The sequence below is a fragment of the Dendrobium catenatum genome, unplaced genomic scaffold (assembly GCF_001605985.2).
Source record: "Dendrobium catenatum unplaced genomic scaffold, ASM160598v2 original_scaffold_185271, whole genome shotgun sequence".
NCBI lineage: Eukaryota > Viridiplantae > Streptophyta > Magnoliopsida > Asparagales > Orchidaceae > Dendrobium > Dendrobium catenatum.
Window position 1 is genome coordinate 861,698 of NW_021503689.1, and position 12,064 is coordinate 873,761.

At 34.3% G+C, this 12,064-nt stretch overlaps 1 protein-coding gene across 1 annotated transcript; it reads left to right on the plus strand.

Annotated features, from left to right (window-relative positions):
• The first annotated feature begins 3,126 nt into the window (after positions 1-3,126).
• On the plus strand, positions 3,127-11,398 carry LOC110108625 (NAP1-related protein 2). The gene is made up of 10 exons (XM_020839344.2): positions 3,127-3,392; positions 6,242-6,364; positions 6,461-6,511; positions 6,661-6,732; positions 6,841-6,954; positions 7,036-7,097; positions 10,382-10,442; positions 10,586-10,642; positions 10,759-10,803; positions 11,007-11,398. Exons 1-10 carry the CDS (start codon positions 3,264-3,266, stop codon positions 11,076-11,078), a joined length of 786 nt encoding a protein of 261 aa, XP_020695003.1. The 5' UTR covers positions 3,127-3,263; the 3' UTR covers positions 11,079-11,398.
• Positions 11,399-12,064: the final 666 nt, after the last annotated feature.

The window sequence follows — 12,064 nt, forward strand, 5'->3', positions numbered from 1 at the left end:
GTCTTTGTGTATGCGTTACGTGTGTGAACTTGCCTTAAATGACCTAAATGTCCAAAAAAAAAAAAAACTAGGCCGAATGTACTAAGGAGGCAGCTTGTTCAGGCGAATTTATAGTATAATGATTTTAACTATATATATTTCAATTTCAAAATTTTAAATATCTAATTGGGTAAATATTAAATACAATGAAAATTCAACATTTAGTACTAGTGCAGTGTATTTAGAGACACTAGTGTTTGTCAATTTTCAAATATTAATGATTGTCTTCCGTGTCTCCTTCTTAATTGAGGGAGTGATTTGATCAATTATCTATTATTATTCGGGTGTTGACATCTATTATCAATTGTTAGTTAATTTCTACTAATAATTAATTTTTATTAGTCATCAACATTTAATGTTTGTCTTATCAATTGTTCAATCTCCCTTTATACCAAAATAATGATTAATTTGATTGCTTATCATTAGTTCTAACTTTCAAATTTAATTATATAAATTACTTATAAACCATTCAAGAAGTTCCCTTATGCATCAATTTTATCTACTTATGGGAGAGTGATGTGAGGGAAGGAGAGATATATAAAGAGAGACACGAGAAGGCGAAATCAAGTTTTAAAGGTTTTAGAGTTGATTTTATGAGGCAAGAAAAACTAATCTACATGAGATAGTCAATTATCCCATTTCTATTTTTTTATAATTTGCTTTTTGTTTGACTTCTCAGATTTGATTTGGATATATTTTATGAAAAAATATGATATATCAATGTTTTAATAATTTCATCTATCGTATTATCATAAAGAGTTTTCAACATCTATTTTCATAATTATGTGATATTCTAATTTTTTTATCAGGCTTATTAATGTTGATAAAAATTGCTATACTATAGCTAAGTATTAATGTTTATGAGTAGTGTATGTAATCCTATTTGATTCTTAATGTATTTTGAACCAAGTACTTTGATTGATCCTTCAAACCATACTATTTTGAGTATTTTCATTATATATGCAAACTTCTATGCATTATTAATGTGATATGATATAAAATACTCTTTTTACTAAGCATATTGATTAAATATATGCATGTGTGAGCGAGTGCATGGGAGACAAAAAATATTGAATAAATAAATTGTATTATGTACATGAAGATATTGGGGTCTGAATGTATATTTAAATAAGTACATGAATACATAAGAAATGTTACATGATTGTCAATTTGATGTGAATAATTTGGAAAAAGTCCACAATTTCTAATTTGAAGTCACCCAAAAATTACAAAAATATCCTAATATTTTTTAGGAATAAATTCTTCTAGTATAGTTGAAGATTTCATCACTGTGACTCAAAAATGATGTCATATTGTTAAGAAGCACAATTCGTGGTCCGGCGGCTGTCGAGGAGGAACTCCTTCCTTCTCTTCTCTTCTTCTCTCTCTTGCTTGGATCCTCTCTTGTGAAGAATGAGGGCTCTATTTATAGATTTTCTGGAGTGGCATGGCCCGTAAATAGGTGTGAGATCAGGGGCGAATAGGGAGTGGTTGAATGGACGGTCGATATTGAATCCTACGATCGTGCACCGTTCATTGGACATTTGAATGTATTAGTGATGTCGGAATTTTGTGATCTTGGGCTCGTTGGATTCGTCTCGTCGAGCCCTTCGATTCGAGTATAAGCTCGTCAAAATCGGAGTTCGTTTGGTAACTCAAATTGCGGTTTGAACCTTCCAACAGCGCTTTGGATCCATGATTTGGACCCATTTGGGCTCGGATTGGGTTGATCTTGGTGTCGTTGAGTTCGTATTTCCGAGACGCTCAGTTCGACTATAAGTTTGCTGAAATCGGAGTTGGGGTGCTCTCGGAATTAATTTTTGTAGTTTCCAACTAGCATTTGCCTCGAGATTCGTGCCCGATCAAGCTAATTTTGTGATGCCGTATCAATACTATAGCTAAATATTAATGTTTATGAGTAGTGTATGTAATCCTATTTGATTCTTAATGTATTTTGAACTAAGTACATTGATTGATCTTTCAACCCATACTATTTTTGAGTATTTTCATTATATATGCAAACTTCTATGCATTATTGATGTGATATGATATAAAATACTCTTTTTACTAAGCATATTGATTAAATATATGTATGTGTGAGCGAGTGCTTGCGAGACAAAAAAAATATTGAATAAATAAATTGTATTATGTACATGAATAAATTGGGGTCTGAATGTATATTTAAACAAGTACATGAATACATAAGAAATGTTACATGATTGCCAACTTGATGTGAATAATTTGGAAAAAGTCCACAATTTCTAATTTGAAGTCACCCAAAAATTACAAAAATATCATAATATTTTTTAGGAATAATTTCTTCTAGTATAGTTGAAGATTTCATCACTGTGACTCAAAAATGATGTCATATTGTTAAGAAGCACAATTCTTTTGATATAATTTACATGATAGTAAGCACGTTCAAGCACTTGTTGTTCTCTTTGAAGAGAGCATGAGACCTCATGCTTTGTTAATAGCGAGTGCAATGGTGAAGTCATCATTTGATTAATCTATCGTGCTTGGGTAAAGACGTTAAGCGCCACATGTAAGGAACATAGTTATCTCATTTAGGCTTATTATTTCAACGTAGCATAAATTAGGCCTACGTAAAAAATTTGTGCTTATTTGATAGTCATTTATAATATCCAATATTAGTAAGAATTTATATATCAACAATATGATTTTTATGAAATATTAAATTTAAGATATTCAATATTATTTAGATATATAAAAGTCATTAAAATTATGTCCTTTTAAAATAATTATAAGTTAATTTCTTTAATTTATCCTTTATAAAATAAGATATATATAATAATTGATATAGATATTTTCCATCTTATGATGCCGATTAAAATTTCTTTTTTATTTTATGTTAAAATTTTATTTTAGCATCAAATAAAAAATTAAAAAATATTTGATCTAAATTAATTATTTATGTGTGGAACTCTCGTCTCCCACCAATTTTGGAGCCAGAATTCGCTCTTCCAACCAATCGAGCTCCTCCCTCACTTCTTTTCGGAAGAAGGAGCGGTGGTAAGGTTACATGAAATGACGCGACTCGACGAGACCCCATATATATACCGAAAAGAGCCCCTTTTGGGGCGGGCGCGGCATATAAACCTAAAACCCTTCTCCTCTCTTCAACTCTCTTTATCGTTTTCTCCTATGCAAACTGGCCTAGTTGGTATTTTGTATAAGTTCAGGGTTAGGGTTTAGTGGTGAGTATGGCGGCTGACAAGGGGAAGAGGTCGAAAATTTCCGAGCAAGAGATTGAAGACGCTGCAGATCATATCGACGGGGAGCTGGTGCTTTCTATAGAGAAATTGCAGGAGGTGCAGGATGAGCTCGAAAAGGTAAGTAGAACTTTCTGAATTCTCTTTACGAGTTGTGGTTTTATGTGCAAGCTCGGTTCTTTTTCTTTCTTTTGGTAGCGTGGAGATTTAACTATGAATTTTTTTATTGTGCAATCATGTTATTTTAAGATGTTGTAATGACCTAGGGTTTCGATGGATATTTTCCGTGTGTGAGTTTGTTCCACATTATAATAAAAGGTCAGGAGTTGCTTGATGGAAAAATATAAATAAACGCAGATAAATTTATACAAACCCTCTATGCATTCAGGGAAATGGAGTTGCAAGTGCTGCATTCCAGTTAATAAAGTGTATGCTCTCGAATGAACATTTTCTCGTTCAAGAATTTATTCGGCCTTCTTATATTGATTTATTTTTACTAGCATTCGCTGTTGCAGAGAAAGATAATTTTAATACTGGATAAACTGCCCTTTTTAGGCTTTTTTCCCAATTTCATGAATGTTCCTTGTAGAAAGATGAATAATTGGAGATATGAGATACAATTTTTTAGCAGTTGCTGCTGGGGATGGTCAGCCTTTGCATGGAGAAGCACATTGGCTGAAATACCCTTTATGTTTTGTAGTAAAAAAACAATGGAATCTTTTCACTTGTGATGTCAAATTGCTTCATGCCAAAAACTTTCTAACCATTTGCTATTCTCAATATTTTTTACCATGTTTGATGAATTCATTCATCTTATTTTAATGGGAATGGGAGGCTGCCCCGCTATTGCCACCTGAAATGTTGCTCTTGTAAGATACTTGAGAGTGTTGTTTTTTGTCCCATATTAGATGACTGCAATATACTTTGGTGTAGAGTTGTCAACTGGTTGGCCTTCATTAGTGTTCTTCAGATTTTCAGGGGCAAATGAGTTTGAGCATTGGGTGGTTCGGTTGGAATCTAGTGATTCATGCAATTTATTCCTCCCATGACTCTTTGTTGCTTCTTGATGCATTCAATTCTTCATGATCATGATTTTTTTTATTTTATGTTATTGTAATTTTTGAGTTTTTATTTTTGTTTACCCAATGATGGAAGGCAACTGATGATCATGTGTGGTTTAGGTGCTCATTGGACATGTTTTTCCTTTGGTGTGCTAGCCTCTTTGGGTGATTTGTGTTTGGGCTGACTTGGGTTTGATGGGGGCGGCTGAACTGCTTGGCCTGGCTATTTAGGGTTCATGTTGCTCCCTTGGCTTGGTTGTTCGATTTTTGTTGCTGTTCCCTGGCTTTCCCGGTTCTCCTGGCCTTGGCTGTTCAGTTCCTACTGCTGCTTCCTGGCTTTCCCGGTTCCCCTGGCCTTGGCTGTTTGGTTCCTACTGCTGCTCCATGGCTTTCCCGGTTTCCCTGGTCTTGGTTGTTCGGTTTCTGTTGCTGTCCCTTGGCTTTCCTGATTTTTTTGGTGGGTTCTTCCGTGCCTTTAGTGCTACCTTTTTCCTCCCTTTTTGGTTAGCTGTAGGGGGCGGTTGTGGCTGGCTGTTGGCCTCCTTTTCTTTCCTATTTATAGGGGAGTTTTGGGCTGTATGCAGTTTTTTGGAAAAAGAAAAATAGCCTAAAACCCGAGGGTTTCTTCTCTAGCTTGAGAGCTACTTCTTCCCTACTTGCTTCTTCTTCCAAGTCTTCTAACCCTTTCTTATCTCCACATGTTTCACTCCATTGTATCCTTCTTCTAAAAGTGAGAGTTGTGTTGGTTGGTCGATTTTTATTGGTATTTGCTGGAGGAGTTGTGGCGGACGTTGGATCCAAGTTGCTGTGGTGGACTACTGGTTTGTATGTCCTTGAACATTCTATTTATCTAATTTATCGTTACATGTGAGGTGACCACTAGCTGGTTGTTTTGAGTGTATTTTCTTTTGATTTTCTTTCTTCTTATAAAACGATTTCAGTTTGTTTAATGTTATTTGGTGATTTGCTTACTAAAGTTTTGGATCGAGTCGTATTCTACTTTCTTTTGTGTTATCCATTTGGCTTTAAACTTTCTAGTTCCCATCACTTCTACCATCTTCAAACTAGTTTTAAGACCTGATGACTCCTTCATAGACTTTGTGACTAATTGAGATCTTGATGCTTGATACTTGATGGTGCTTAGAAAAAAAAATTTATAAAGGTATGATGTTTAATACGGAGAGCCCTCATTTGATGGGGATATTGTTATGACAAATAAGAGTATTAAGTTTTGTAACACATCAAATAAGTGAAAATTTTGTTGGTGTAGATGTCATATAAGGTGGTTCATGTGGTTTTTGGCTTCCATGGGTCCCGGATGCTTCTATTGTTGTTGAGATAGATTTAAGAGCGGGTGAATTTGATGTATGCTCCATGTAGTTGATGATACCAAAAAAATAAAAAATTTGTTTTAGGAATGATAACCAATGCGGAGATCACTCACTTGAGTAGGGAGATTGATAGGACATGTGAGACTGTTTTGTTTAGTCTCACATCGAAAAAGTTAAAAATGTTGATTTGAAAGTACGAAGTGTTTGACCCTCTCTCATAGACTTAAGCAGTTGCGTTTTAAATAGGTTGGACTATTGGGTGTGTTATGCCCAACTTTGATCACCTTTGATTCACTTCTTAACATGCTCTTTGTATAAATAGCCATGTTGTCACTATGCTTTTAGAGTTTAAAGCCTACAAAACCTTGTGGTCATAGTGATGGCCATTAATGTAATTACTTTGATATGCATTCCAATGCTGACAGACAAGCATAGTGCTTTTAAATGTTATTTCTTGTAGCCATAATTAGTTGTTTTGATTGTAACCTAGATATTTACTTCACGTTTGAATTTAGGAGTGCCAGTTGTTTCACGCTTATGATTGTAGTTTCCTATTTCCTTGATATATATGCGGCAGATAAACGAGGATGCAAGTGATAAGGTTTTGGAAGTGGAGCAGAAGTTTAATGAGATACGCCAACCTGTCTATAAGAGAAGAAATGACATCATTCAATCTATTCCTGACTTTTGGTTGACTGCTGTACGTGGAATGCCATAATTTAAATTGATATTTGATTTAGAGATGTGCTCTGCTGGCGGCTGCTTGATCATTTCTTGCATGCTCTATTCTTTGCAGTTTATGAGTCATCCGGGGCTTGGTCAACTTCTTAGCGAAGAAGACCAGAAGGTAAAAACATGTTTTTTATTTTTTAAATTTGTATCAACTTGTTTAATTTAAAACTTTCTATGCCATTTTTTATCTCATTTTCTCATTTAATTGAATTGCTTTGTCTCCGAAATTTCTGAGTTTTAACTTATTTTTTTGCATCAAAATAGATTTTCAAGTACCTGTCATCTTTAGATGTGGAGGATTCTAAGGATTTAAAATCAGGATACACCATAACCTTTGTGAGTTTTCAATCTTACCTGTGCTAAACGCACAAGTTTCAAGATATTTGGTCTTTTGCTTGTTTTATACTAATTCATAACTAACTATTTTGATTTGACGATGTGCAGAACTTCAGCAACAATCCATATTTTGAAGAGACAAAGCTATCAAAAACGTACACCTTCTTTGAAGATGGAACTACTAACATATCTGGAACAACTATCAAGTGGAAGGAGGGAATGGTAAGTACAATTTTTAATAAATTATGTCCTCATCCTTTTACTGTTTATTATAACCTGTTTTTTTTTTTTAAATGTTTGAAGGGTATTGCCAATGGTGCTTCCCATGAAAAGAAGGGGAAGAAGCGCCCTATTGCTGAAGAAAGGCTAGTTTTATTTTTCCTTCTCTTTAGTTTATTAAATGCATGCATCCAATTATTATCGTAGTAGTCTATCCAATAGTTTGATTGGCACTTTATTCTTGAAAAATCATACTTGTTAATGACGAATGACGTACCACGACGCAAAGTTTAAAATGACGCACTATGCGCCATAGCTCCACATGGAGCTTTGCACCGTGGTGTGCCATTCGCCGTTGACAAGTATGAGTTCGTGCTTGAATCACCGTGTACTGTGGGTAGAATGGAGGATGATATCTATAAATATGGTCATCAAATTTGTTAATAGGCATATGGACCCTTTCACGAAATTCATAAAATTATGAACAAATCTTAAAGCATTTGCTAAGATTTAATGATTCATCAACGATCACACCTCACACCAATCTTAGATTGTGCTAATTACCTTATTCATTTTTAATCTTTATTATTGATCGGAGTGCCATTGGTTCTTTGAAATGATAAGATTTGTAAGTTAGCTCTTTGGCCTTTTGTTGAATGTTTGCGCTGTGACTTGATCAATCTAAGAAGGATTTAATTACATCGACACATGTTGTGCTATAGCTTGATCTTAATTGCATGTCTGGGCTTCAAAAGATGTCTAGGACGCTGCAGTAGAGAACTGAACATAGTTGACTAATAGGCTGTATAGGTATGTGGGAATCAATGGAAGACATATTTAGTGTGTAAGGCTCAAATATTTCCCCTGATAGGAATGCGATTCAAAATAAGGTTTATTTTAATTATGGGGGTCATTATTTCTCAAAGGAATAAGCTCTAAGATTAATTACATTTTAAGCTTGTTTGAGAACGCTCTCGATTAAGGAGTCAATGCTTGTATTCAAATTGGGTAGAATGAATGAATGTCTGATTAAGCTAAAGCTAGAATGGACTTTGTAAGGCTCTGTAAAGGATGGAAATGGGGAGGATGTCTAAAATGATGTGAAAGGAGGATTTGTGATTCCTCAGAGAGCTATAGGAGATTGGATGTACAATGCCATATGGAGACATCTATGCGTGAAAAAGGAATGAGTGGATATAAGAAAGTTAGGACTATCCTATCAAGTGGGATGATGCTCTCGATTAAGTGGTTCCATCTTTTCAGTTAATCTATTTAGTCTTGTGACGAGGATCTTCATTAGCAATCATTGGTTAACATTTGTAAGGGAAACTTGCAAACCAAAGGTATGGACCTAGTCTTAGTATAACAGATGAGAACTACACTCTTCTATGATGAGGGAGAATCCTACGTTGAACTTATAGTACCATATTTTGGTATATGCCAAGGCTGACAATACTTCTTAGGTTTTAAGTTTGTTGAGCAAGAAAGGTGAGTATCTTCTCTATATGATAGAGACGACACCCAAGATGTGACTTACAGCTTGATTGTATAGCATTAAGAAGCAGAGCATACTTTTCCAGGATCATAGATTGTTGGAAAAAAATTAATAATAAAGAACCACTTTGTTGACAAAAGAAAAAGAACAATCAAAGAGCCACACCTCATTTAAAAGGGTTTGTACATCGTGCCTGCATTCTTTTTGCAATCCATTACCATCGTTTCAAAATTATTTAAGAATGAGCCCTAAAGTATCGTCTTTGCAGGCCTTACCCGCATCACAACCCACTAAGAATAAGTCATAAAATAGGCCATCCTAAGGTAAGATTCTTTCAAGTTCGTAAGATCACTCTATGAAGCAATCAACCCACTTGTTAATTGATTTTGGACCAAGTCCGAGCCCAAGAAGGAATAGGCTCATTGGGCCAAACCTAATGTCTGACCCACTTAACATGATATATGTTAAAATGAAGGACCATCTATAGATTGACATGGAACAAGCTTCCTACACATAAGAATCAAGTTTTATCTACAACGATTCACATTTTTGAGGGTCAACTCATGATATCTTGATTTGCATCTCCAAAACAATGACGACATTGATATTTTGGGGGCGGTTGTTGGTTGATAAAAGCGAGCTTATTAAACCCATAGATTTGAAGGACTTAAGACTTATGAAATGATCTATGTCACCCTCCTATGAAAGTTATATTCTTTTGGGTTGTTTATTACAAAATTCAAAAATAAGGTGGCAATTGAGACATCCTTATAAAACTATAAGAACCAATTAATCCCATTCTTCTTGATTCTGGTGCCAAGATTAATGCTTCTGCAATCTCTATGCAATGGGAGTAGAACGAAGCAACTATGGTTCATTCAGAATGTGTTGAAGCCGTTTTATCAAATTCTCAAGATCAATTATGGTTCTTTTAAGATGTGTTAAAGCCCTTTTATCAAATTCACAATATGAACATATATTCGAACATGGATCTTGGAAACTAATTGTAGTTCATCCTACAACGTAATTCCGAGCATTTGCCAAACATCTCAAATCTTGAGGACTTATCCTCTTATCCATTACCTCTACGGTAAAGTGGCATGGATCTTGAAAATTTGCTTTCTTTCTTCTTAAAGCGCGAGTTAGTTGGGAGTTCAATATATCCTTTAGCCATGGGAATTTTCATCTAGTACAGAACTTAAAAAAAAGGTGTCTTCTTTATCCATTATTCATCCAGGAAAAAACAATTCATTGCCCTTCATCCTCGTATTTATAAATACTCCCTTGTAGGGAAACTAGAATGACTTAAATCTTATTTTCTCCTTTTTAAGTGAGGGGGGTTGTCCTCCGAGCTTCCCTTTTTCATTCCAATGGGGAGATTTCACTTGGTTTCAGTTCTTATCCACCTACAATCTCAATTGCTAACTTGTGCATGAAATGATCTTTACAATAACAACATCAAGCTTTTATCCCACTATGTGGGGTTGGCTACATGAATAATTTTTCTTCATTGTGTCATGCTAAGAGTGAAATTCTTATTTAAATATAATTTAAAAAAAATAATTTCTAATATTGTCTAACAAAAATAATTTCTAATATAATTTAAATTCTCATGGTCAACCTCTACATTTCTTATGAGAGGCCAAATCTAATATATCTACTCTTCTAATCTGGTCATTGGAAGGCTAACGTTTTATGTGACCAAACTATTTATAAGGCGACTCTCTAACAGAATTCTTTATAATCTGGGCTAGCTGATACTTTATTTTCTTAGCTTCCTTTTAGTTCTAGTCATATTGATTTATTGTAAATCATTTTTTGGTATTTTAAGGACTCAAATCGGCAATTAACTCTTTTATGTGCTTATAAATATGATTTTATTTACTGTTTTATTGAAAAAAAATGTCATTCATTCTGATCTTATTATTATTGCAGTTTTTTTAGCTGGTTTGATGAAACCCAAGTGAAAAGTCTCTCAGAGGGGATTTCTGACGAGGTTAGTCAGTTTGCTGCAGTAGCTACCTACGGTAGTGGATTTTAGTTTTTTAGAGTTTTGTAGCATCGTGAAACCCCAACTTTCTCGCACAACTTCTTACACCTAAACTCTGTTCCCTAATATCTGCGCTCGCAAATGTTTAGGTGGCTGAGATTATAAAAGAAGACCTGTGGCCTAATCCGCTCAGGTATTTCAACAATGTAAGTTTTCTTGATCTTTTCCTTTGCTCTTTTCTCCGCAGGTTTTTTAGCTGCATCATATGATTCCCAGTTGATGTTTATACAACCTTTATAAGCAATTTCTTCCCTTTTTACAGGAAGCTGATGAGGAAGATTTTGAAGGAGATGAGGATGACGATGAGGTTGGTGACTTGTTTCATTGTGTACTATTCTGTCGTTTAATCATTTTATGTTAGAATATAATAATAGTTTGTTGGATTCTATGAAATGTCATTTTCCTGAATGAAATCGCCATTTCTGATTGCCCAGCTAGAATTGCAAAACAATGTCAATAAATTCAATTCACCATTGACTGCCGTTTGATGTTCTTTATGATATTTTTCAGGATAAAGGTAGTGATGAAGATGACGACGAAGATGATGAGCAAGAAGATGAGGATGATGAGGATGGCAACTAAGCGAAGCTGACATTCTTAATTGCAGTTGTTTTGTGTTGTATTATTGCAGAAGGAATTCCCACGGATGAAGATTTCTGCAGCCAATCCATGAGTTTTCAACCGACTTTACCGGATCCATTATGACAGTCTTGCTAGCTATTTTTGTATTGTGTTTTCAAATTATTGGGCGTTACCGCAGGCGGTTCTATCATCTTCTCTATCATGTCTTCACCGCTTCGATGAATATTGTTCTGTTTTGGCAGTTTTTTGTCATTTTTAAAATTTCAGATGTTGTTTGGATTTTACATCACCTAATATATTGTTCATTATCTCATCTTTTATGGATGTTATTCTAATTGTTTTTATATTATAACCATTCTTAAATCATATATATATTTTTAAATTCTGCCACATATGAATATTTTATTTAGTTTTATTACATCTGTATAAAATCAGAATAATAGGATTTAAACTTTGGTTTCTTTATTAGGTTTAAATGAGAATTTGACTTTTAATAGAACACAATGGAGAAAAAGGATTCATGTAGCCGACCCCACGTAGTGGGATAAAGGCTTGATGTTGTTGTTGTTGTTGTTGTATAAAATCAGAATAATAGTGAGTATAATTCATAAATCATTTCTGAAGCTAATGCAATCATTGTGTAATCAGAATTTTTAAATAAGTATCGTTCTAGAAGATGTATCATATGTTAGAAATTGGATCTCATCAATCATCTTCGCTTAGTGCAATTATTTGAAGTTTAGATTTCCGATTTTTGTCAGCTTTTGTTCAGTCTTTTTGTATATTTATACATGTAGCTATGGTTCCAAACATTCAATGGGTGGGAGCTATCGGGTGAATTAGCTTTATTATTTGTAAACTTCTCTCCATAATATACTTCCCATTGCTATTTAGAACATTCCAAACTGCTTTTAGAGCATTTCTAACATTCAATTTTAGAATTTGGCATCTGGCTTGACAAGTCTATTTCATAGATTCGTGCAAAT

What these genes read in the sequence shown, in the direction of transcription:
- LOC110108625 (XM_020839344.2), top strand. Translation starts at nt 3,264, where the DNA reads ATGGCGGCTGACAAGGGGAAGAGGTCGAAAATTTCCGAGCAAGAGATT. An exon ending in TTAGCGAAGAAGACCAGAAG is followed by an intron (nt 6,512 to 6,660) that starts GTAAAAACATGT and finishes GCATCAAAATAG; the next exon opens with ATTTTCAAGTACCTGTCATC. An exon ending in CAGAGGGGATTTCTGACGAG is followed by an intron (nt 10,443 to 10,585) that starts GTTAGTCAGTTT and finishes GCAAATGTTTAG; the next exon opens with GTGGCTGAGATTATAAAAGA.